Genomic DNA, 27,662 nt, shown 5'->3' with positions numbered 1-27,662 from the left:
AACAGACGATATTTCTTTTCTGACAAACATGGACAAAACTACCTTGTAAAAATATTCTGGTGATGGAATGAGAGTCTATGGAACACAGAATTAAGTAACATAATTCATTCCCTCTGTTATTCTCTCCAACTATTTAATGCAACTTGCCTACCTCCAGACAAATTCTTTGACAGATTCCATAGTTTTCCAGTCACTGTCATATGATAAAAGTCTCCCCAATTACTGGTCATTAGGACAGCCTCCAAAGAGAACTGGGCGTAGTGGCTCAGCCTTTAATCCTAGTACTCGGGAGGCAGACGCAAGTGAGTTCAAGACCAGCGAGTTCCAGGGTAGACAGAGCTACATAGTGAGACCCTGACTCAAAAAAAAAAAAAATAACCAGCCTCCAGAATATGTCTCTATCTGTTGTTGTAGCTACCCTATTCTACATTACAACCTCTTCCCTTTACCTCACTCTGGTCTTTATTAACTGGCAGCCTTCTTTGGAGCAGGATCATGGAACCACTGGGCCTTCTGATCCTTTCAGGGTTGAGCCAAGTAATAAGAGTATAACTATACATGGTCCTATTAAGATTTGGTAGTGCTGGCAGCTGCATGAGTTTCTCAAATGTCAATTTTCTGCTGAGGGGAGCAGATAGAAATGGAACTTTATGACAGGAAAAATGTCTTGATAGTCAGCCCTTGCATTTGCCAATCCCTAAGGCTTACATTGGGTTACTCCACCTATTTTAGACAGAGTCCCTTCAAGATTATTTCTAGGCAACTTTTTCCCAGGGGTGGGGCCTTTCAATAGGAAAACAAACAAAACTTTGACAGCTCTTCATCATTAAAATATATGCAACTTGCCTGTTGATAGTCATGACCTTTTACTTTTAGGTTCCCAGTCAGGTGGCAGCCCCTTCACATGTCAGAAGATGTTTCAAGTGGCCTCCGGGTTCCCTAAGACATCATCTTAAATGGGCCTCTCAGACCTATGGAGTGTTTTAAGTTCTGATCATTTCTCCTTCTGAGAAAAACCTATACCATCTTCCTGAACCAACACAACTGACAAAAATAGCTCATTTTTAAGAATAATTCAGTAGTATTCCCCGATCTCACGTCCATACAGAATTTCAAAATGAGACATTATTTGCAAACAAGATATTTGCAGACATAATTTATAAAGGTCAGGATGAGAACATGCAGGGCAAGAATGGGTCATATGGCTGAAGACTGGTGCTTTTGTGAAATCGGGGACACAGGGAGATATATACATAGAAGAGATGGCAGTGTGAAGACATTGGAGTTATAATACCATAATCCTGATGCGATGCCTCATGTGTAGTCAGCTGTGATGGCCTTAGGAAGCAGGGACTAGCCAGGCTGACTCCCCATTAGAATTCCCAATGTTTTTTTGTTTGTTTGTTTTGCATTTATGTTACATTAAGGGCAAGGCTTTGCTTTTTTAGTACCCATGTCCTACCGTAACTCTCAACTTTTTTTAAAATTAAAAAAAAAGTGTACATAGAAAAAAGTAACACCATAATCCAAGGAACATTTGTTACCCACCAAAAGCAAAGGCAGCAAAGGCATGCCTTTCCTAGAACCTTTGGAGAGAATACAGCCAGGGTGGAACTTTGAATTGGGACTTTTTACCTCTAGAACTGCAAAAGGAGAATTTCCATAATCGTAGTCCACCAAACATGTGACAATGTGTTATAGTAGTCCTAGGAAATAGGTAGGGCTGTTTGAGCTTTTATTTTGAATTAGAAACATTGCTGTTTGTGCTTGCTGCAGGCCTGCTGTTTGAAACTCACAAATCTTGGGCTGGAATGGTAGCTCAGTAGTAGAACACTTGTCTAGATGCACCAAGCCCTGGGTTCAACTCTAGCATTCAAAGCAAGCAAAAAATTATGATCTTAACAACAATGTCTAGAATGGACAAAGTTACAAAGACAGATGTCCAGGTAATATTGCCTGTGATCAGCACAGAAATGGAAATTGACTGCAAAAGGACAGGAGAGATTTTATAGGAGTGATGAAAATATGTCAAGGATAGATTGTAATGATGGCCATAGAACTGGATACATTTACTAAGTCACTAAATTCTACACTTAAAAAGCATAATTCACACTGAAGTTTATTTCAAGCAACTCTAAGCACAGAGGGCAGATTAGGAGCTAGAAACCAACAAATCTTATCTCTTGCAAGGGATTTTTTTGGGAAATGTGTGGAAAATCAGCAGACCGCTCAATGGCCCAAGGGTTCCAAGTCTTTTTATAAAAATATTTGAATCGTTCTTTAAGAATTTCATACACATGTGCAACATATTTTGATTATATCTACCCCCTACTCCTTCCCAGAATCCCAATGGCACATCCTCTCCACAACTTCATGTCCCCTTCTTATTTTTTTATTAACACACAAAGTTCAATTTGTGCTGCCCACTTACTCATGAGTATGGGGTCATCCTCTGGAGTGTGGTCCACTTACCAGGGCACATCCATGAAGAAAACTGACCCTCTGTCTTCCAGTAGCCGTCAATTGCCAATAGCTCCTCTTCTAGGGGTAAGACCCTGTGAGCCCTCCTCCATGCTGGAATGGTGGCTGTCTTGTCTTGAGTGGGTCTTCTGCAGGTGACCCCAGTTGCTCTGAGTTTATGAGTGCAACAGCAATGTCGTGCCCAGGGGACAGTGTTTGGCAGGAGTCCTCCACAACCTCTCTGGTTTTTACAATCTCTCTACACACTCTTCTTTAATGTTCACAGAGTCTAAGGCTGTTTTTGAGTATAAGCTGTTAAAATTAACCAAAGATCACAGAAAGAGTGTGTCGTGAAAGGAATAGGAACACCCTTCTCTCCCTTCACCTCTCCCTCTTCTCCCTTTCCCCCTCCCCCACCGTGTGTGTGTGTGTGTGTGTGTGTGTGTGTGTGTGTGTGTGTGTGTGGTTATAAGACACACTATAAGTGGTTATATTTTATTATTATTGCTTATAGAATTCTATCATATGATTATACTACTGAACTATTTTCTTATTGTTGCTTCAACAGATTACCACAAATTAAGTGGCTTAAAGCAATGTGATTTATTGAGTTGTTGCCTCATAGTTCCGAAGTTCAAAAGCCTGACTAGGTCTGGTCAGTTGTTTCTTCTGAAGGCTTTGGGACGGGGTGGGGATGTTTCCTTGCCTCGCCTAGCTTCTGAAGGCCACCATTTTCAGTGGTTTCAGATGCCTTTCTTCATCCTCGGCACCAAAGGGGCAGCAGCTTCTCTACTCACATGGCCCTGCTAGCATGTTCTAGCTAAAACCTGACACCTCTGATTAGATCAGGCTCATCTCTATCTTCCAGAATAATCTCCCCATCTCAGAGACCTTAACTCAGTCACAGTCAGCAGAGTCCCTTTCACCATAGAAAATATTCACAGTCTCTGTGAGTTAGGACATGAACATCTGGGGAAGCCGTTTCTCAGCCTACTACAGCAGCAATATATTTTCTATTGTATCATCTTGATGAGTATTTTGGTAGTTTCCAATTTTATCAAATTACAACAATTCTGCTGTGACCATTATTTTGCACATCTTTAGTTTCACCGATGGGTATATAGCATATAATTGCTGGGCTATAGGATATTAGACACTCAGCCTTACAACATTCTGCAAATGAGTTTCCAACTAACAAAGGTGTGAGTTAACAGTTGTTCTGCATCCTTGCCAATGCTTAACATTGTCTCCATTCCTCTTTTCTTTCCTTTCTTCCATCCTTCCTCTTTTTTTCGGAACTGATATATTCTGTTTATGGATCTGTGCCTCTTTTGTGATATAATAAAATCTCTTGTCCTCCAAAGCTGAAGATTCCTCGGGCAGTTCCTGTTCTCAAAATGGATGCATCATCCTCAAATACCACTCCATCCCAATATGACAGCCACTCAAAGAAAAGTTATGATTCCCAGCCAACCATCAACATGCGCTATATTCCAAGGGAAGACTGCCCTGACTGGTGGCAAGTAAGAAAACTGAAAAGGTAAAGCTAAGCACTTAGGCTGGCTGCCCAGAGTATAGAATAGACATTGCCCCATAGCCCAGAACCGCAGTCTCAAAGCTGGTAGCACAGGCCTTAGCTTTACTAGGGTGGTCTTCTTCAAAAATATCCAGTACTTGAACTAGAAGAGTGGGGAAGCTGAGGGATAGAGAGATGATCTGGGGCTTAAAAGCACGGGCTGCTCTTCCAGAGGTCCTGACTTCAATTCCCAACAACCAAGCAACCACATGGTGGCTCGAGACCATCTATAATGGGATCTATTGCCTTCTTCTGCCTTCTTTATGCATGCAGATGGAGAACTCATATAATAAATAAATAAATAAAATCTTTAAAAAAAAAAGAGTGGGGAAGCAAGTGGCCACTCTGGACCTGAGAGTATATATTTCAATTATCTTACCTAATGTTCCTTGTGATAGCTTCAGCACTTTAGTCCTTCTCCTCCTTGCTCCCAATTTCCCCAAATAACTGTACAATCCTAAACACAGAATCTGTAAAACGTGTCTTTTCTATAAAAGAGTGCGTTTCAGGTGGATTTACTTAGTCCCTTCAAGTTTTCAAACCAATGATGCTATCCAAACTTAGAATTGAAAGCACATTGAAGGTGATACATAACGTGAATACATAACGTACCATGTTTGCTGCTCAATAAATGTTTAACTGAACAGTAACGGGATCATGTAGGAAGGGTCAAGTGTTATTCCTTCCTTCTTTGCTGCATCGGACCTCAGCCCCAACCACAGGGACCACTGCCTATCATTCTCACAGAGTCGTCAGCTTCCCTGCAGTGTGCTGCTGATGTCTGTCTCTACACAGAGTAAATGTAGAGCATTTCTCTGACTCATTGTTTACTCCTCTTTTGCTCTTATTCCTTGACTCTTCTCAACCTCATTATTTTTACTTAAAGCAAATGCCTCACTGTACCAATGATGCAGCCACAGGGTCATGTGGAGCCTGAAAGAATGTAAGTATTTTTCCATTGGATTTAAATGTCTTTAAATATAATAAATCACCGTCCTTTTTACTCTAGGACACAACTAGTTCCCAAGTGTGGTGTCTATACCTGATTGTTGAGGAAAGGGTTGCATTTGTTTGTCTGCTGCCCAGTGCTCTTATAGGTCTGGGCTGTTGAGATGGCTCAGTATCATCTGTTCAATCAGGTCACCTATGGTGCTCCAAGTTCAATCCCAGATCTCACATGGTAGAAGTAGAGAAATGGCTCCTTCAAGTTGTTGCAAGCTGTACACACGCACACACACACACACACACACACACACACACACACACACACACACGATTGAAAGCAAAAAACAGGGCTAAATAAATTGCTTTGCTTTTTTCAATGAGCGTTTCTTATGGGAGGAGGAAGGCAAAAGGCTCTCAGGGGCAAAGCTGGTTGAGCAAGTGGGGAGGAGGCATTTTAGAATTTGAGGGCATTTAGAATTCTCTAGGCATTTCTTGAAACAAAGCCAGGGCAGTGTTTCCTTGCCAAAGCAGCTTGTCCCTGTGAATTGTAGTTTAGAAAAAAAGGCTGGGTTGTGAAGGCAAACAGGAAATGGGTTCTAAATTCCAGACAAAGCAACCCTTGGACTTTAGGAGGAGGTAGCCACTTCCTCGTGCTTTTAACACCCAGAGCAAAAGAGATAAAATGATGGGTGGCAAAGGACTATGCAAATCTTGCTGCTCCATCTGTGTCCAGATGAGTCAAAAGTTCAAGATTTTTAGCTGTAATCACACCAACAGAGAGGAAAGTAACATACTAAAAAATACGTAAAGGACAGAATGTTTGTGTACGCCCAAGAAAAGCAGAGCAAAGCTAGCCAGGTTGTCTCCTGACTCGGCTTTCCTGCTGTGTGGGGACATGAAGATCGTTATTAGCAGTTCTCATTTGTTCAAGAATATTGCCTCTCTGAAAGGAGCATAATGTCAAATGAAGTCAAATAGTTAAGATCTATCTGAAACAAAACAGTCTGCCACTTAACATTCAACAATCACACATTTATAAATGCACTGCCAATAAAAAAAGAAATCACAACTGTCACCTCAAAAGAGAAAAGAGATTATTTTGGAGCCATATATGAGTGTCCATGGCCCAGGAGCACAAATTGAGGTCACTTCAAATTCCATGTTCTAATGACATACACTTTCATGAGGATTTTTTTTTGGGGGGGGTGTATTGTTTTGTTTTGTTTTTTCAAGACAGGGAAACAGTCCTGGTTGCCCTGGAACTCATTCTGCAGACCAGGCTGGTTTTGAACTCATGGAGATCAGCCTGCCTCTGCTTCCCACAAGCTGGGATTAAAAGCATGCACCATTACACCTGGATCATAATAATTTTTAGAAACAGAACAAAGAAAGTCATAAAGCAACACATTTTTCAAATACACAGGTGGAAACATCATAGAGCAGGGACTATAGCAAAGGCTGAGCAACTGTAGTTCTGATAGTAGGTGCCCTCAGCTGCTGTCACTAAGACCACCACCTGTGCCTATTCACTATGTTCCCTTTTAAAAGGGCCCTGCCCACCTCCCATCCCTCTCTCTCTCTCTCTCTCTCTCTCTCTCTCTCTCTCTCTCTCTCTCCCTCCCTCTCTCTCTCTGCCCCTCTTTCCTTTCTCCTGCTGCTCCTGTCCCCAGAGGCTGGTCTCCCCCCTCCACTTTTCCTTTTTACAATACTTTTCCCTTAACAAAAAAAAAGAAAGAAAGAAAGAAAGAAAGAAAGAAAGAAAGAAAGAAAGAAAGAAAAACCCTCCGCTTGAATTCTGTTGCATATGGTGTCTTTCTCTCTCGAGCCGCTTTTTAAAAATTACAATAACCACAGTTTAAAGCCAAATTTGTAGCAAGCTTTAATTAAATATTGGTCAGGTTGATGAACTCTCTGAGTTCCCAGAAAATGGCCATGAATCATGCCTTGTAGGGGCTTAAAAAGGCAAATCCACCAGGCCACTGTATTTCCCGTCAGGTCCAATCAGGGAAAAGCATATATCCTGATATATTTCCTGCCTACTCCCTTCCCCACCTCCCAACTTCCACCTACATCCAATCAGGAGCAAGCATACATTCTGATGTATTTCCTGCCCACATAATTCCTGCCCACATGTGACCAAGCACATCCAGTGCAGGTGTGTATGTGTCAAACCAACTTATTTAGAGGAGTGAAAACATAAAAAGCCTCCAGCATTTAACTCTGACAGTTTAGCTTTGGGGTTTATGGAAGCTAGTGGTCCTTGGGTCTCAAAGAAACCCAGGACAAATGGCTAACTGGGTGCCTATTAACATATCAAAGCAGACAGCCGCTGCTGGCTAGCTCTCCCAGCATCACTCAGTACCTGTGGCTCCTCCCAACACTTCTTACCCTGGCCCTCAACCCTGAATCTCTCCCCCCCAGGGGGAAGCTTCTGCCTCCCTTCCCTCAGCTTCTCTTTCCTATATAATGCAGCCCACGGTCATTTGGGGTACCCCACTCTTGGTTGGCTGCTTATCTCTTGCTCTCCCTCTCCCTCGCTCCTCTTATATTCCAGTTTAGTCTGCCACCATGTTCAGCCTGGACTTTCCCCTCTGCCTGCTTTCTCCCTTCTGTCTACAATAAAAATTTTCTCCATATTTTAGGAGTAGTCATGTCCTCCTCCTTTTATTTCATTTTCAGTGGTCTGTTAAGCAAATACATTGCAAAAGGTTTGACTGGCAGTCACAAGGATGTTAGGTCATACACAGAGGTGGACAAAGAATTACTAACACTTTAAGAGAGCTAAAGAGAACCTGAGATAGATAAATCAAAATTAGGTTCTGGATCTGCAACATTCCAACTTCTCCACAATTACTCATGTTCTAATCTGGTAATGAGCCGTGCAGAAGGGTCAGTAGAAGATATGGCTGCTTACCAGGAACTTTCATGTTCACCATACATATTAACCATATATCTTTATTTGCAGTGAGGAAGATGTTGCCAGCAATAACCAAGTGGAAAGAAATATTGTATATCACAACACCTCAAAGATGTCATGGTAAATCCAGTCTAGATGCTACTTTATACTCAAAATTTACTCGTGTTTGCAGGAATACTAACCAATTTGAAATAAGTTTGCAATAAGACTTTACATGCAAGGAAAATATAATCCAAAAAAATGACCATGTAGTTTGCCTCTGAACACATGGGTGGGTCTCATTGAGGGTTTGTTGGTTAAAGTTTTCCTCACATTGATTATTTCTACCCATCACTCATTAGGTACTCTGGTATTATGATACACTGGCTCAGGCATCTCTAATAAGAGAAAAAGCAATGCAGAATAAATAAGTCTTCCCTAATAATAGCTTAATGCATATCACCAACATTTAAAAAATATTATTCCATTTTACTTTTTATTTACTTTATGTGTAAGAGTGTTTGGGCTGCATACAAGGGCACCATTTAGATGTAGTGTCCACAAAAATCAGAAGAGAGCATAAGATGCCTTAGAATTGGAGTTATAGATGATTGTGAGCTATGTGGGTGCTGAAAACTGAACCAAAGCCTTCTGCAAGAGCAGGAAGTGCTCTTAACCATTGAGCCATCTCTCCAGGCATAGCAGCACTTTTTAAACTTTATACTGTAGCCATTTTTGAAGGAATCTTCATGTGTTTCATAAGGTTGCTCTTCTGAAAGAATCTAAACAACCTGACTGAGTTCCTAGAAGCTTTTTGTTAAACAGCCAGTCTCTTGCACTAGGCATAAACTCAGCTTGTGAGTGATTTATTCGCCTTTTCAGTTTGCTGATATTCCAGGTGCAAAGAGGAAATTTAGCAGAAACTTAATTTTGTATATGTGAATAAAATAATAAGTAAGAGTTTTGCTATTGCTGTACTAGGCACTTCGATTGTTTCTCGGTTGACTTGTTTATTTGGCATTCATGTTGTTTCTGGACTCTTCTTAAGGGGATTTCCTGAGTCAAGTTCATCTGAAGAAGAGGAAAATCTGGATGATTACGAGTGAGTGTTGAAAGTCTTATTTCTTATAAAAGTAGAATTAGATGTATTTATTTGATTCCTTGAAGGCATTAAAACATATTGCTCAGACTTTCTTAGCAGGCTATACTCACATGTGTAAATTCATGCGAGTCTCTGAGCCATTTTCCTAAATGGAAAGTGGCAATGAACTTGGTTATCAATTATCAATGAAGATATTTTCCCCAGTCTGGACCATCTAAATTGGCTGCATATATTCATTGGATTTATCACATGCTCATTGTTTTTGTTTCATAAATGAAGAACATAATGTTTCTGCTCATTATTTATTTGTTGGAGCCCTCTAATCATGGTAATGTTTGAAAGCTCTTACTAAGACATTTGATATGATGCACTAATGGCACACAGAAGTGCATGGAACTACTCAACATAGCACCATTTATGTTTATAGCAATGGCCTTGTTATTTGGCATCCAAGTTGAGATCCCTGACAGAGAGACATATCCAATAGACATATGGCATAAATTGATCTGTTCTGAGAGAATAAGAATGAGTGGTCACCCTAATTGTGTCCTTGGGTCAACCTAAGGGACATTAAGGTTCTTTCCAAAACTCAGGGTTTACTGTCATTCTATAAATTTTGACATTATTGTCTCCTAGACTTAAAGATTTGTGTTAAAGAAAGATGAGAATAATATAGAATATTGTACTTTGCAGACACTCAGTAGTCAAAGAACTTGAGAAAGTTTAGAATTCATCTGAACACTAGGATTCTGCATACTTATGTTCTCTTTTGAGTGAGTGCTGTTAGTGATTTATTAGTTACATGTCAGTGGGAGGTTTTACAATGAACCTATATGTTTCCTCTTCTCCTTTAACCTATAATCTACCCTAGTTCTAAGCATATCTGTCACATTAGGGAAGATGTAGTATATCCTCCATTCTTCTGTGATACTATTTTCCACATTCTAGTCTTCTGTTAATAGTTAATTTTAGCTATCAACTTGATGGAAACTAAGAGTCCACTGGAAGAGAGAATGTCAATTGAAGAATTGCCACCATCAGAGTGGCCTGTCGGCATGTCTGTGGGGAATTTTCTTAATTGATGATTGATAAGTAGGAAGGTCCATTCCAGCCCACTGTGGACAGTGTCACCCGTGGACAAGTGGTTCTGAATGCTGTAAGAAAGCAGAAAGCCATGGAAAGCAAGCCAGTAAGCAGCGTTTCTCTGTGATTTCTGCTTCAATTCCCATCTCCAAGAGGAGAGCAAATATTTAAATTGTCAAGGCTTAAGCTTTCACACTTATGTAAATTGAAGCTCTACAACATGTCTCTACTAGATTAAAATAATGTGAGAGATTTGCACATTGTGGAAATTACCATAAAAATCCCATCTTCTACAAAAAAACAAAGATCTCTAAAAAGGAACTCAAGACTTACAGAGCTATAAAACCCCACATCTTACTTGACACCCCCTACTTCTTTACTGTCACTGGATCATTTGTCTTGCAGTCATAATGTTTTGAGCAATTCTACTTCGTTCAAATAAAGATGGAAGCGCTGGGATTTAGATGGAAAATCACGTTATGACTAGAGCTTGGCCCCTGCTCTTTTGATATGGAATATGAAATTTAAAAAAATAAGCAGAGCCAGGGTTCAGAAAAATAATGATATATACCTATTCATGGGAAGGTTTAGGAAGATGTGTTTCCTAGTTTGCTTTCTGTTGTTGTGATGAAACATTGACCAAAAGCAACTTTAGGGAGGAAGGGATTTAGTTGGCTTATGCCTACAGGTAACATTCTGTCATTGCAAGAAATCAGGGCAGGAATTTGAAGACAGAACTGCTTGCTAGTGTATGCAGCATTTCGCCCAACCAGGACTGGAGAAATAGCTCAGAGGTTAAGAACACTGGCTGCTCTTCCAGAGGATCTGGGTTCAATTCCCAAAAACCACACAGTGGCTGACAAATCTCTACAATGAGGTCTGGTGCCCTCTTCTGGCTCCCAGGGATACATGCCAAGCATTCATAATATATATATATATATATATATATATATATATATATATATATATATTCTAAAAGATATACCGATTTGATACTTATATGTTGAGAAATAATGGTAGGAAAAGATTTAATCTTTGTTTTCAGTAATTAAACCATTATGTTTCCATGAGAACAGAAAGCATTGTATGTGTAGTACAAATACTGTGATTCATAAAACACAGTGGCCTTGACTCTGGGCCATGCTGTTTCAGACAGCACTTATTGGCATTGTGTGTGGTGAGATTCCCATTGCAAAGTTTGCATATTGTATGTTCAGAACAATGATGCAGTGAAGTTGTGTGATGCAACACAGTTGAGCACTGCCAGAAATACCTGATTCATTGCATGTTTAATTTTAAGTTAATATTTGGTTGCTATGCTTTCAGGAACCTTTTGCTATCACCATTTTTGTGACCCCCTAATTCAGTTATTCAATCCTACATGGGGGTCCCAATCCATGTTTTAAGAAGCTGTGTCTTACATAATGTTTTCTACATGGCCTTTTGATTGGCTGTTACAACATTGAAATGTGAGTTAAAAAGAAAAATATCACTAACACCTCAAGTGTTGATTATACAGCATGTAGAGGCAAAAAAAATGCCGCTCAAGATCAGCCATGTGGTAGCTAATCTTGATTGTCAACTTGACACACTTGGGGAGAGATAGCCTGTCTGAGAAATTGTCCTTTGGCTGGCATTTTCTTAATTGCTAATTGGGATGGAGGGCCAGTCCATTGTGGACTGTACTTAGGCAAGTAGGCCTAAGTCATATAAGAAAGTTAGCTGAGCAAGCCAACAGAAGCTAGCCAGTAAGCAGTGCTCCTCCACTGGTTTTTGCTCCAAGCTTCTGCCTGAGTTCCTGCATTGGTTTCCCTCAATGATGGACCAAAGCTGAAATAAACCATTTCCTCCCCACCTTGCTCTTGGCCATCATGTTTCTCACAGGAAATCAGGATAACCTCCATCTTAATTTTACAGATGGAAAAGTCTATGGTCAAAAAGGCTAAGAGACTTGTTAATAGTCAACTACACATGATCTAGTTCTTTCTAGAACTCAGATCTCCAAACTGTCTGGTCTAAGAATCTTTCCACTTTATTGAACTGTGCAGCTGCTGTTATCCCTCCCTCCATAAGTACAGATACCATACAAAATACCAGTTCTCACTCATTGGGAAGACATCTTCCATATTGCTTTTCTCCCACCAGCCTTCACTCTTCTGTACTTGTTTCTTCTACAGGTGTTATCTTCAGTCAGTTCCTCCTGATACCCCAAACCCATGCCCCATTGTACCCCATACCCTACTTATTCCCATATGTGACATTTTAGCCCAAGCCAGAAGGCCACAGACATAGCTAACCTCACATAAGACCCAATTTTTTATTGAGCTTCACATACAAAGCAAGACATAAGCTAACCTCACATGAGACCCAATTTTTTATTGAGCTTCACATACAAAGCAAGACATGATGTTCTTGGCTCGTTAGTTAAAAGAGCAAAGGTTATTTTTTTTAAGAAAAGGAATTCTAATTGGCTTTCCCACATTACTTTGCATCCTGTCTGGATATCATCTTAGATGTTTATCTCTTCCTGCTCTGAAGAAAAAATTAAAGCATTTACTTTGAAAATAGTTGATATAAAATGTGCTTCTATCGGGTTATTAAAATAAAATGTGATGGGGTGGAAAGACAAGAGTGTTTATGCTAAGCTACCCTGACTTTCTCATTGGATCGTTATTGGTCTAATCTCTGGTCCTCATTCAAAATGGTGAAATGTAGGCTAACTTAGAAGTCACCTAAAAGGACTCTAGCAGCCTGTTCACAGCTTGATATTATACAGGCCTCATCCCAGAAGTAGATTGGGTGATGGAGACTAAGAAGCTGGGTTTTGAAAATATCCTCAGGTAATGCTGTCAAATAATTAGGTTTGAAAATTCATGATATAAGCCAATTCCTCAATTTGCAGACTAAAAAGTTGAGAGGTGGATTATGTAAGTGAAAAGTTATCAATTCTCAAATCCAGAATTCTTTTGCAGCTGGTTTGCTGGGAATATCTCCAGGTCACAATCTGAGCAGTTACTGAGACAAAAGGTAACTCTCTCTCTCTCTCTCTCTCTCTCTCTCTCTCTCTCTCTCTCTCTCTCTCTCTCTCTCGTGTGTGTGGTGTGTGTGTGTGTGTGGTGTGTGTGTGTGTGTGTGTGTGTGTGTGTGTGTTAGTTTGTTAAATGTGCATTCCTACTACTAGGCTACATCTTCAGCCCAAGAATACCTACCTGTCTCTGCTGTTTCTGGCTGGGCCCAGTGGTGAATGTATTCTCTGAGAAACATTATAGCTAATGTTTCAACTCTCCATGACATTGCCTGTCCATCCTTTGAGTTACTAGGGTCTCCTTTTGCCTTATCTATTGCTATAAATTAAACCACCTCAAGCTATAGGTGACACTCCAGTTACTGAGTGGCTTGCTGTCCCTTTGTCATGTACTCAATAACCTTTTCTTTAAAAATAAACCACTGCAAAACTCAGTGGCTTGAAACAAGATTTTGGATTTCTCACAATTCTGTGTAGCAGCTGATCCAGTTCCATGTTTTGCTGATGGATGGTTGAAGGTGGGTAGCTGAGACTCTCAACTTGGGTGCCACAGTCCTTCCTTATATAGCCTCTCAAGTGTCTGGTCTGGGCCATTCTCACAGAATAGAAAACCTTCCAAGAAGGGACTCTCTGCTTTAACAGCATTGACTAGTGTCCCATTGGCTACAGCAAGTCACATGACCCATCCCAAAGTCAAGGTGTGAGGAGACATCATAGAATCACCAATAGGAAAGATGATTCCATTTTTCAGGACTGGAGATGGAACCCAAATGCTAGCACATACTAGGCATGCTGTCTTAGTTACTTTCTGTTGCTGTAAAGGGACACCATGTCCAAGGCAACCAATATGAAAAAGAGTTTATTGGGATTTTGCTTACTGTTTCAGAGGGTTAATCCATGACCATCTTGGTGGAGAACATGGCAGCAGGCAAGCATGATGCTGGAGCAGTAGCCGAGAGCTTACATGTTAAGGAAGCAACCAGGAGACAGAGAGCCAACTGGAATGGTGTGGACTTTTGAAACCCAAATCCCCCACCTCCAGTAACATACCTCCTCCAAAAAGGCCATATCTCCTAATCCTTCCCAAACAGTTCCACCAACTGGGGACTAATAATTCAAATATGAGCCTATGGGGGTCATTCTCATTCAAAACAACACACATGCTCTCTACTACTGAGCTATATACCCTAAGCCCAAGAAAAATGACTTAATGTGAATTATCAATGTAATTATTTTCCTCAGCTGTTTTTCACTGTACATTAGTACCAAAACCACAGCACAGCAGATGTTATATGGAATTAATTTATTTGATTTTATTGCTAATTGGTATGAACTTGCCTGTAGTAAATTCTTTTGATCTATGAAATTGATATTTTGGTACAATTCAGTCTAATAAAACACTAAATACACAAATTACATTTTGAGATGTGCTGGATAGAATGTGATAGGTTACATGGCAAGTTATTATGTTTATAATTTATCATGTTTTTTAGGAACCTGGTATTGGTTAAAATTGGAATAAACCCTTTCAAAAGACAAATAAAGGGTATAACTTTAGTAAAGAATTTATTGTTCATTGCTAATTTTCTCAGACATTTCCAGAATTTGATTATAGTGGTGTATGCATGCATGTGGGCGCACACGCCTAAATTTTATTTCTCAAACAGGGAAACATTAAGCTTCCATAAGTAGAAAATAAAACAAAAATATTAGAGAGTTGCCAATTATCTAGAGAAGAGATAATTCGCCTAGGATGGGTCTATAAAGATACAGACTTGGCTGAGGATAAAACTCAATGGTAGAACACTTGCTTAGCAAAGGTAGGGCCCTGGGTTCCAGCCCCAGTACCAAAAAAGAAAAATGGAAGAAGGAAAGAAGGGATGTGAAGGGAGGAGGAATAGGGGAAGAGAATTGAGTGAAAAAGAAAGAAAGCTAAACTGAAGGACAATCCTTCTGTGCAACTGTTGGGTAACCTGTCCCTTTGGTGGCATTTAAAATGGATCTAAAATTATTTTTTACTTACTGCCTACATAAAAATCATTTTCAAAGTAATGAAAATCATTTCTCATTTTCAGGGAAAAGAAGGAGCATTTATGGTTAGAAATTCCAGCCAGATAGGCATGTACACGGTGTCCTTATTTAGTAAGGCTGTGAAGTAAGTACAATGTAGATTCATGTCTTTTATCCTCTTATGACTGTTTGACAACAATGACCACTTAGTCATAGTTTGAGATGTGACACCACTCTTGAACTCTGGAGTTTGAGATCAAGGTATTTGTGTTGAATCTAACCATTAGCCATTGCCTTCTTACCCTCTACTTTCAAAAGTGTGTGCTCTGAGTGACCCTCTCCTGCCCACTCCAGATGATGGCAGAGTGCTGTGAACACAACACCCCCCCCCATAAACGTTTGCTGAAACAGCAGCATGAGCCTCTTGGAGTTAGGCTTGAGCAGAAAGAACAATAGAAAATAGCAATAGCACTTCTAAATAAAAGATAAACCTGCCTGCTGAGCTGAGAAGCTTGTCCCAGTGCCCGGTTCTCAGTGAGCCTTTCCTAGGCCGTTGAACCAAGGGAGCTGTGTTATGAGTAGCTTCTGCCTGTCTGCTGCCCTTGGCAGGAAAGAGTTCTAGCTCAAAGTCAACAGCTCTTCCCAGTTCAGGCCTTTACTATATTGAGCAAATTTCTTAACTGCTCTGGACCTGAACTTCCTCATTTGAAAGGGATTCATAATAATGATCTTTAATGCATTCAAAGCAACAAGATGTTGTTAAATAAAACAGCAATGGTTACTGAAAATTAGGCCTGTGACCAATTACACATGATTAAAATTACTTCCCACATTCACATCTGTAGTCCTTGTCGAAAGATTGTGTGTCCATCAAACAGGAAGCCACAGTGTTTAAAATCACCAACCTAACCATGACTTTGAATTGGCCAAATGTAAACTAAAAGCCTTCATTAAAGGGGTACAATTTTGTATAGCTTAGTATCTGTAGTTTAATGAATTTGGATTGCTGTGCAAAGGCTGGCATTATAATTACTAGCTACTTGAATGTCTTTTTAATGTCTTTTATGTAATGTTTTAACAGTGCTAATAAAAATATGGGTTTACCTTTTTTAAGAATGATTTTTTATGTTCTAGGAAATAATTTAATACACGTATTAGATTAGGCTACTGTCTAACACATAGTGACACCTAACTAAGGAACAGTCACTGTTCATGGTGTTGCTGAAAGAGTAGTCGTCCTACTCTTGCATGCCTGACACTTAGGTGTGTAAGGGTTTTGAGAGTCATCTGTCAAAGTCATCATCATCAGAAGCCCCTCCAGAAGATGGTTTTCTTGAGACAGAGACTCACTATGTAGCCTCCAACTCTTAACTCTCCCACCTTTGTCTCCTCAGGGCTGGGATTACAGGCATACACCTTCCAGAGTTTTATAAATCACTTTCCTGGGGGCTAGTACCTCTTTTATTCCTTGTAAAGTCCCTCCAGAGTAAATAGGAATACTGTTCTTATTTCTCCCCTTTACAGGTGAGGAGACTGGGTTTCAAAGGGAGCTTAAAGACCAGTCTGTGAAACTGAATAAGTGACTAACCCAAAGTTAGGCTGCCAACAAGCAAATTAGCAAGCCATATTTATTTATAATATGCCCGTGAAACCCTCAGTGCTTGGGAGCTGGGGGGTCAGACCAATGCTTAATTGATTTGGACCATTTGAAAGAAATATTTCTTAATAGCTGGATTGAATGACTTGTGGAGATGTGTGTCCCATCCCACAGGGCATGCATATGTATTAGTAATAATTAAATGATGAAGGTATTTTATTTTGATATTTGTTTTACAGAGTGCCTACTTCCAACTTGAAATAATAGGGTATAACTTGAATGGCCATACAGCATTTGCCAATCCCGGAATCCATGTATCTAATAAGCACGTGCACATATACTAGATTTTACATGGGCACTGGCTAGAGAACAGTCTGTTCACTGAGTGTCAAAACAGCTGTGGCCCTCTGGATAGAGCCAAATGCAATGTCAGATGTCTTCCTTTTTGAGCTTCATCATCCCACATTCATTTTTGAAGTTGATCCAGTAGAAAATTGTAAAATAGATAAGGAATTAAATGAAAGCAATAGCCTTTTTTAAAAAAATTGAGGTAATAATTTAATAACATTTCTCCCTTGGTCCCTGATCTCCTTCAAATTCATAACCTCTTTTTCATCAATTGTTATTTCATGTATATACTTATATATTCAAAAATAGAACAAGTTGAGTCCATATGATGCTACTTGCATGTGTGTTTCCAGGGAGGACAATTTGTCACTGGAAAACCAATCATTGTGCTCTTCCCTGAAGACCTCCTCTCCTGCTCCTAGCTCTCCTCAGTTGCCTGGAGTTCTTTGTATAGGATTGAGGGTTCATGGCCTTTTTCCCATCCAGTTTGACATGTTCACTGGTGTCATTCTTGTTCAGCTCATGTTTGGAAGTCATGTTTGTGAGACTTTATGGGTGTAGCTCCCGGCTTTCCTAGTAGACACAATCTCACAGCAAACTCCCTGATCTTCTGGCTCTTACAATCTTTCAAATGCCCTCTTCCACAGTGTTCCCTGATCCTTACCTTAGGTACAGTAGTTTTTGTAGGTATATGCATTTGGACTGGGAAAGCAAAACTCTTTTATGAAATGCCATTGGCTTATACGGACACCGAAAGCAGATCAGCCATTCGCAACACACACACACACACACACACACACACACACACACACCAGAATCTCAGCTTATCTTTATAAATACTAGAGGAGGTAGCAAGTGAGTGTTAGAACTGGACTCTAAAACCCAAGACAGGCATATTATTCCTGATTGGCCTTCATTGTTATACATGAACTCATCCCAGTATTCTTGAACTGGAGGAAAAGAACATGTTTTATGTGGAAACTATGTGTGATGTAGTTATTGGATCATAGCATGGCCTGGCACATAGCAAACAGCTGATAAACTGATGACAACAATAGTATTGTTGCTGCTGGGAAAGAGGTGAGGAATTTAAGTATATCCCTGTGTTTTTCTTCCTGCATGCCCACTCCCAACGAACTCTAGGGTGAATATACACATAACCTAATCACCTTTGTCCACACAGTTTTCTTCCCATTATCTTAAAAGAGAATTTATCTTCTCACATGATCCTAATGAACATCAAGGCTCTTAGCCATCAAGAACAGATTCTGTAGATTCTACTTTTATACTTGCTAAGGAAGGAACAGTACAATAAATTGTTTTCCAATAATAATAATAATAATAACAATTTATGTGATAATAAGTATGATTATTATACTGTCCTGGTGGATGCTCATGTGTGGAAGTTAGAGGAAAATTCGTGAAAGTCAGTTCTCTCTTTCTACCATGTAGAATTGAACTCAGTTGTCCTGGTTGGCTGCAGGTACCTTTATTGGCTGAATCATGTTCCTAGCACCTAAAATTGAAATTTTATTGAGCATGAGTTTTGTGTATGCAGAACGGACATGCTGAATTCAGATAAGATCCTTCTTTCATCATTACCGATTGTCATGGATGCTTGTAGAGAAACACCAGATGTCAAGTCTGAGTAATTGCCCATCTTCTTACTCCAACATTTGCAAATAGATTCAAAATAATTATTCACTGATTATTTCATCAAATTTATTGTTTAAAGCACTCTAACATTGTCTTTCTTCCTTACTAGTGATAAAAAAGGAACTGTCAAACATTACCACGTGCATACTAATGCTGAAAATAAATTGTACCTGGCCGAAAACTACTGCTTTGATTCCATTCCAAAGCTCATTCACTATCACCAACACAATTCAGCAGGTAACGTATTTAAGGTTTTTCTTTATGGGCCCTCACATATAAATGTCAATTTTCTTGGATACCACTGATCCTCTTAATATTCTTGATTAATGGGATACCAAGAAATGAGAGAGAAATGCTATCAGTCTCTGTCTGTTATGATTTGTAGCACATACCTCCTCAAATATAACTCAGTACACTCCATAAAATAACAAAAGAAATAAAGTTAAATAAGTTGAGTGACTTAAAAGAAAATTTCCTTGTTTACCTTTATCTATTTTTAATTATGTGTGTATTATGCATATGAATACAGTGACCACCGAGGCCAGAAGAGGGCATCAGATCCCCTAGAGCTGCAGTTACTGATGGTTGCGAAACACCCTGATGTGGATGTTGGGAATCAAACTCAGGTCCTCTGAAAGAGCAGTACAATGCTCTTAACCACTGAAGCATCTCTCCAGCTCCAAAAGGAAAATTGTTCTAATGAAACTTTATTTCTAGGTTTTTCCTTGCCCATAAAAGCAAGCTGATTATAAAATATTAGAGAAATGTGCATCATTGGATGGGTAACCTCTCAGTACAGAGTAGTGTCAATGATGTTTTATAAGGATATTCATATTTGTTATATAAGAATTACGTATTCATAAAATTATACTCTCTAAAGATAAGATCATTATCCACATACTGTTCAATTTGTTTTCCTTACTAACCCTGAGGACTTTCCATGCAAATATTCATGGCTTACCTTGGTCTCTTTCACAGCTATGTAGGATTCTATTAAATTTTGCAGTAGCTCTCTGGTGATTAGCAGTGGATAATGTGTGATATTTTTACACTTTAATGGATATTTTATTGTGTAACACTGCACACATAGCTCTGTACATTCACTCGAATGATTCTATTGGTAGTTTCTAAGACAAAGACTATGAAATTGTCAAATGGTTTGCAGAAGGGCACAATCCTACTAGTAACATTTTTCATATTCAACAACACAAGATACTGTTTTTCTCTTAAAATTTTGCCTAAGTAATGAGTATCTCTATTTTTTGTAATAGTACCTCTGTGAGGGGCAATTATAGTATATGTTGTATACATGTATGTGTGTGCATACATGTGTGTGTATATACATATGTGCATATGAATGTAAAAGTATGAAGTATGTGGTAGTTTGAATAAGAATGGCCCCCACAGGCTCATATATTTGAATGCTTCCTCACAGGGAATGGCACTATTTGAAAGAATTAGAAGGAGTAGGAGGTGTGGCCTTTTTGGAGTAGGTGCAGCCTGTCTGCCTGCATGTCATCATGCTCCTCACCATAATAACAATAGACTAAAACTCTGAAATGGCAAGCAAGCCACCAATTCAATGTTTTCTTTTATAAGAGCTACCTTAGTCATGGTGTATCTTCACAGTAATAGAACGCTGACTAAGACAGGTCAATATTGTGTACCTTCCTCAGTTACTCTCCACCTAATTTTTTGAGGTAGGATCTCTCACTGAATCTGGAGCTCACTGATTAGCTAGACTGGCTGGCCACCAATCTCCAGGCATATGTCTGCCTTTGCCTTCTCAGTGCTAGAATTAGAGATGTGTACCATGGTGCCAGATTTTTACATGGATACTAGGGATCTGAACTCAGGTCCTTATGCTTGTAAGGCAAGTGCTTTACTAACAGAGGCATCTCCCATGTCTGGCAGTGACTTGGTGAATTTCGAACAGTGAGTGAAAATCAACCATGGGCTTGGCATCTAAGCACTGCTACCACTTTATCACAATTCCTTTTAGTTCTTGTTTGTATTTTTCTTTTTCTCAAATTTCTTCAATTGTTTATCTTAACCAACAGCAACTTGTGGCCAAGTTATTCTACAAACAGCTATCTCTAAATGAATGATTGAACCTTAGAGGATACACAGGATATAAAAAAGATATTAAAATGTTGATTTAGCATTGTGTTTTCTACATATCATTTCATTAAATCTTCAGTTTGTTACTGTATTTTATGGTTACACAATGGTTATTACAGCAGTAACTGTACATATACATATTTCAAAATAAGGTGTTAATTTCTAATATATTTATTTTTAATTAAAACATTTTGTCACAAAGACATTACATTTCTAATAGAAACCATAGAATGCCAAGTACTTTAAAATAATCATAATTTATCTTACTGAGAAGTCATATCTATATACAAACATACATATATTTCTATATGCTTTTGCAAAACAAAAACTTATGCTATGCATGCTGGCATTTATTTCTGCTGATTAAAATGATAGTATTGAAAACATTTGGTGAACACTCCTAAAAAGAAAACAAGTACCTAAATAAGAAGGAAGGGAAAACACATGTGTTATAGTTCAGATCAGGAAACCATCCTATGCTTAAATCAATAATAATTTATTCTTTTGAGTGGGTTTTTTCAAAACACAGTAAGCATAATGCTTTTAACTCAACTTCCCCGTAGCTATATGTTGATGAAAATGGCTTGAGCATTCAGAAATTTAGAAATAGATTTCATTTTGATTGTTTTATATGTAAATATATGTTTATTATTTGAGATTTTTGTGAGATTTCTGTGCTATTTATATGCACATGTAAATGTAGAACTGAAGAAAGACAGTTAAATATGAATGAGAAAAATCTGTATGTAAAATATTCCATCTAACAACTAATCCCTATGGAATTTCACAGAAAGTAACTGGCTCTATTAGATTTTGTTTTTACATCAAGTGCAAAAGCACTGAATACAAGGACTAGATGAAAATACTCAGCATTGATTCTCTTTCTGCATCACAACACCCTAAGCCCCACATTTTCAGCTTACTAGGAGAGTGTGAAGTAATTCTGTGTAACGTGCTATGATGATGATGTGACATTATACTGTTGATTTCATTGCAGGCATGATCACACGGCTCCGCCACCCAGTGTCAACCAAGGCCAACAAGGTCCCGGTGTCTGTGGCTCTGGGAAGTGGTATGGACACACCCTTCAGCTCTTAAACTCCATTTCTCATCATTTGGGTTTCAAACACATGTGATTCAAACCTAACTGACACATGATGGATGACAGGAAGCAAGTTCCTGCTCATACTGCACCAGGGAGAAATTTAGTCTAATTTATTCCATTGATTTATTCTATTCACACCTAACTCTGTAATCTCCCCAGATGTTTCCCCAACACTGTCAAGTGTTTGTTCTTACTAGATACTGCCATTAGCCTCCAGCTTCTCTTACCTGTACTTTCTTTTTAACTGCTCCTTTTTGGAGCTAGTTCTCAGCCCAGTATTTTTGGGGTAATAACATCCATTTTGATCACAGTTTAATGTGGTTTATATGAACAAAATCTAACAATGGTTTACCAACCTAAGAGCATTAAGCACAATGACATTGACTCTCCAAGACACCCCCAGTTGACAAAAATATTTCATTTTGACTATTGTTGTCAAGAACTGAAGCTGCTTTGAGAATACCATTTTCCTGTGATTTGGTAATGATATCAGTTCACTGAGGATTTTTTAAGTTATTAACTCCAAATGCTGTCCTGTTGTTTTTTGTTTTGTGGATACAAAAAACTCATTGCAGAAGAAATTGCTTTGGGACTTGATGACACATGACTTCTAAAGTGTCTGCCTCCTTCATTAGGAATTTGGGAGCTGAAACGAGAAGATATTGCCTTGTTGAAGGAGCTGGGAAGTGGCCAGTTTGGAGTGGTCCAGCTGGGCAAGTGGAAGGGGCAGTATGATGTGGCTGTAAAGATGATCAAGGAGGGTGCCATGTCAGAAGATGAATTCTTTCAGGAGGCTCAAACCATGATGTAAGTCTCTCCTCAGGAGTGGCAATGGTGAATCTCCATAGGAGATTGGCAGTACCTGTCCCAAACATTTACAAAGCCTGGTCTATGTTGTAAACATAAATATTTAAGTGTTATAATTTGGCCCAACAAGCAGTTAAATAAAATCAATGCTATGCCCCTAATTTGACAAGTAGGCCTGCATAACACCTTGAATGGCCATGTTTCAAATCAGAATATTTCTGACTATATTGAGAAATCAGCCTCTAGCCTCTGTGCCTTTGAATTCTCTACCCTGGATCTTTCTCCTGCTCACAACATTGTCCTGTGCTACAAAGGGTCCTTGTAGTTGCATGTAGCCACAGCACTCAGTATATCTAAATTCCCTTTACATCTGCACAAACAACTATGTGGTTCACCCTTGAAGAAACAGACTCAAGTATGGTCTCCGGGAGTCCTAGAGTGAGCAAGTCCTTCATCCTTAGAAACACTTCTTTTTTTAACTTTTTAAATTTAAATTAGAAACAATCTTATTTTACATATCAATCCCAGTTCCCTCTCCCTCCCATTGCCCCCTCTACTCCCCATCCACTCCCCATCACTCCCCAGGGAGAGTGAGGCCTTCCATTGGGAGGGAACCATCAAAGTCTGTCACATCATTTGGGGCAGGGCCTAGGTCCCCCCCATGTATTCAGGCTGAGAGAGTATCCCTTCATAGGGGAATGGATTCCCAAAGTCCATTCCTGCACTAGGGATAAATGCTGGTTCCACCACAAGAGGCCCCATAGACTGCCCAGCCTTCCTAACTGTCACCCAAGCTCAGGAGCCTCGGTTTGTTCCTATGCTGGTTCCCCAGCTGTCTGGCTGGGGTCCATGAGCTCCCACTTGCTCAGGTCAGCTGTTCTTAGAAACACTTCTAACCAAGTAAAACAGCATGGCTGGTCACTCTTTTAGAAAACTAACCAGGGAAGATCAAAAAGTGTTACATCAAGGTCTTGGTCAGATGGTTCACTCAATAAAGTGCTGGCCTTGCAACATGAGTTTATTCCTTTGAGCCTAAGTAAAACAGCTGTGCGCAGTGATACATGCTTGTGATCCCCGAACTGGGGATGAGTTCAGTCTCCACACAGCCTTGTCTAATGGAGGAATCTAAGGTTGCAATGAAAGACCCTGTCTCAAAAACAAGAATTGACAGCCAAGGTTGGCCTCTCTCCTCCATCACACACAAAATAGTTGAACTTTGCAGATCCCAACCAATGTCTGTTGTGGCAAAGGCCATAACCAAAAGCCATTTGGGGAAGAAAGGGTACATTTGGCTTACATACCCACATCTAGTGAAAGAACTATTCAACAGCTTACTGAGACATCTTTATAGGCAAATAAATCCGGGTCCCAGGAAAGTTACAACACTCACTTCGCCATAACTGAAGAATTGTTCAGAAGTGGAGACGCTGCATGAATGCAAGCCTTTGACCAGGACTGTCTTCATGGCTACATCACCTAGTATTAGCAAGGTCCTCCAGTACTTGCTTTAATGCTCTGCTTTCACTGTTGCAAAACAATACTTTTTGTTTGGTTTGTGTTTTTGAAACACAGTTTCACTTTGTAGCCCAGGGTGGACTGAAAGTTACTGGATAGCCCAACTTAGCCTTAAAATCACAGCAAGGTCTGGACTCATAGCGCTAAGTACAGGGAAATAAAGATGTGAGCTATCATTTGTAGCTCAAATTAAATTGTAAACAATTATTTTTCCTTATTCTCATTTTTTTCCTGGAACCTGCAAATTATGTGGCTGATTCTGTCCTTGGTAATGAAACTGTTAAACAAAACTAAAGGAAAGCCCCTTGGTGTCTGCCTTTCATAGAACATAAAATTCTTTTGAAAAAAAATTATTGGGTATATGGTACAGGTGGTATCTCCTGATAAAACATTAAAGTGCATTTTTTGTCACTGTAAAACTGATCCAAGCTCCGGGGAAGCCCCCCTGGAGCTTACTGGCCAGTCAGCCTAGCCTGCTTGGAAAGCTTCAGGACAGTGAATGACCCCGTCTCAAAGGAGATTGGTGGCCTTTCAGAAGATGACATCTGAGGTTGGCCTTTGGCCTCCACACATGCATTTGCTCTCTCTCTCTCTCTCTCTGTCTCTCTCTCTCTCTCTCTCTCTCTGTCTCTCTCTCTCTGTCTCTCTCTCTCTCTCTCTCTCTCTCTCTCTCTCTCTCTCTGTCTCTCTCTCTCACACACTCACACACACACACACACACACACACACACACACACACACACACATTTCTAAAAATCAAAAAAGGAAGTGAAAGCAAAAGAAGATATAAAAAAGAGAGATTTTGTGGAGTCTCACTTCCCCAAACAGCAGCCATTTTTATGTTATGTACACCCTTCAAATTATAATACTTCTCCTACACATGACACTATCCTAATTCTCAGGAGAAAGGGCGAATGCAGCATGTCCAGACTGAGAGCACTGCTGAGTGGCTACCAGACTGACTTGCTGGTATCAGACCTGAGGCAAGAGCACTGTTTCCTTTTGTGCCTTCAAAGATTATCCTAGTCCCAAAACAAGATCCAAAGCTCCCAAGTCTCTTTCTCTGTTCAGATGGAAGGCATGAGAATCTGTTTACCCTTGTGCAGGCCATCTCAAAAATGAACTTTTCAAATCTATTCTTTTTCAGGAAACTCAGCCATCCCAAGCTGGTTAAATTCTATGGAGTGTGTTCGAAGAAATACCCCATCTACATAGTAACTGAGTATATAACCAACGGTTGCTTGCTTAATTACCTGAAGAGTAATGGGAAAGGACTAGAAACCTCCCAGCTCTTAGAAATGTGCTATGATGTCTGTGAAGGCATGGCCTTCTTGGAGAGTCACCAGTTCATACATCGGGATTTGGTAAGGCAAGCCATGAAAGGTCAATGATGAATGAGAGGACAAAGCCCACAGTTCCCTCCTCCAGGGATAGGGCCACTGAGAGGGCTGACAAAGGGGGTGACTTCACTTTTACTTTGCACACTTGTGACTGGTGTGAGTGTGTATTCGTTTTGTAATCCAAAGATCACAATCTTAGAGTAAAACATTTGAAACTCGGAAAGGTCAGAGTAAAATGAGTCACAAGGATCTCCATAGCTACCTGTGTTGTGGTGTGCAGAGCAGATGGAAAGTCTTGGACCAATTTTGTGTTCCTCAAAACCATTAAACTGAAGTTGACCTTTACTCTGAAAAGAGCAGTCAATTGATAGAATAAAAATACAAAGAAAAGTTAGATGGAAATGAAAGTGCGTGTTTGGGTTGTGGTGGGAGTTCCAAGTACTGTTTGCTCTGACTTCAACTTCAGAGATTTGCTTGTGCTGAATAGCAAGCGTACTGCACACACCAGGCCAATGCATCCCATAAGTCCTGGGTGTAGCATGCACGACTCCCAAGCCTATGTGAATGCACAGAATCTAGTGGAAGGCATTTTGGCTCTCTCCTAGCTGAGCTGAGATTCTGTGTTCAAGCATATCTCCAGTAAGTTCAGATGGTTGGGTAAACAGACTTATGCAAGCATGTTTTCATTTAGAAAAATTGAAAATTGCAAGGGATTTCAAAAATCATTTCAGAACAATTGGGGTTGTGATAGGTTGTGTTAGATTTTGCTGAAAATGAAGCCAAGGAGAAGAAAATGTCTGGGTCTGATATCAGGAGATTCTTGGTTGCTTTTACTACTTGAAGATTTTGCTTTCCCTCCCAAGGCTGCTCGGAACTGTTTGGTGGACAGTGATCTCTCTGTAAAAGTCTCAGACTTTGGAATGACAAGGTAAGCCAGTAATGTCCCAAACAGCTTTTCTTTCTGATGTTACCAATTCTAGCACCAATGACCTCTAACACATAGTGGTGTACGGCATTCCCATCAGTTGTAGTCAAGACTCTGAATTCAAGTCGGGTAGCTAACTCAACTGGTAGAGTGCTTACTGTACAAGCATGAGTTTGGTCTTGGATGACCAGAGCCCACATCAAATCCAGGCCCTGTAGTGTGCACATAACCCCAGCAACTACGGGCAGAGATAGAAGGGCCAGCCAGTCTAGCCAATCAGCACGCTCCAGATTCAGTGAGAGACTATTTCAAAGAATATATTGGAGAGTGGAGAGATGGCTCAGGAGTTAAGGACACTTGCTGCTTTTCCAGAGGACTGGAGTTTGGTTCCCAGAATCCAGGTCACATGGCTGCCAACTATTTGTAACTCCAGCTCCAGGAGATCCAACACCCTCGTCTGGCCTTGTTGGACAACTGCATGAACACACACACACACACACACACACACACACACACACACACAAACATTTTATTTTTTGGTAATTCTGTTGGCAGATATATAGTATTCCCTAATATCAGTTACATAAAACCAATAAGCATGAATGCAGGTACCCACAGAGGCCAGAGGAGTGGGAACCTCTTGGAGTTGAAGTTATGTGGGAGTGTGAGCTACCTGATATGGATGCTGGGAATCAAACTCAAATCCTCTGGAAAAGTAGTACATGCTCTTAATAGCTGAGCCATGTCTCCAACCCAGGCCTTATTTTTGAGTATAGTCAATCAGACCCATGAACATGTTCATTTACTGGTTGCTCCCCTCAAAATAGAATTATATCAAATATACATGCTTTTGCACATAACCATATACTGTGAACAGATTTTTTCTGGGTTTTCAAGATAGGGTTTCTCTTTGTATCCCTGGCTATCCTGGAACTCACTCTGTAGACCAGGCTGGCCTTGAACTTAGAGATCTACCTGCCTCTGCCTCCTGAGTGCTGCGATTAAAGGTATGTGCCACTATCTCCTGGCCTGTGAGCATATTTTTATCTGGTGAAGTATAGAACTATATCATTTTTAATGATTGCATAATATTCTATGTCTTTTTACATAGTATTTCTATGTAAAATATAATTTACATATTCTTCAATATG

At 39.8% G+C, this 27,662-nt stretch overlaps 1 protein-coding gene across 1 annotated transcript in view; it reads left to right on the top strand.

The window, feature by feature from the left end:
* Bmx (BMX non-receptor tyrosine kinase) overlaps positions 1-27,662 on the top strand; it is a 46,778-nt gene that overhangs the window by 11,040 nt on the left and 8,076 nt on the right. The window contains exons 6-15 of the mRNA XM_035450177.1: positions 3,825-4,000; positions 7,947-8,018; positions 8,926-8,979; positions 13,035-13,089; positions 15,163-15,242; positions 18,808-18,935; positions 21,817-21,891; positions 22,560-22,731; positions 25,394-25,610; positions 26,450-26,514. Coding sequence (XP_035306068.1) covers positions 3,825-4,000; positions 7,947-8,018; positions 8,926-8,979; positions 13,035-13,089; positions 15,163-15,242; positions 18,808-18,935; positions 21,817-21,891; positions 22,560-22,731; positions 25,394-25,610; positions 26,450-26,514 — 1,094 coding nt within the window. The remainder of the gene's footprint in view (positions 1-3,824; positions 4,001-7,946; positions 8,019-8,925; positions 8,980-13,034; positions 13,090-15,162; positions 15,243-18,807; positions 18,936-21,816; positions 21,892-22,559; positions 22,732-25,393; positions 25,611-26,449; positions 26,515-27,662) is intronic.

Source organism: Cricetulus griseus, chromosome X (assembly GCF_003668045.3).
Source record: "Cricetulus griseus strain 17A/GY chromosome X, alternate assembly CriGri-PICRH-1.0, whole genome shotgun sequence".
Taxonomy (NCBI): Eukaryota; Metazoa; Chordata; class Mammalia; order Rodentia; family Cricetidae; genus Cricetulus; species Cricetulus griseus.
This window is presented reverse-complemented; position numbering and strand designations above follow the sequence as displayed.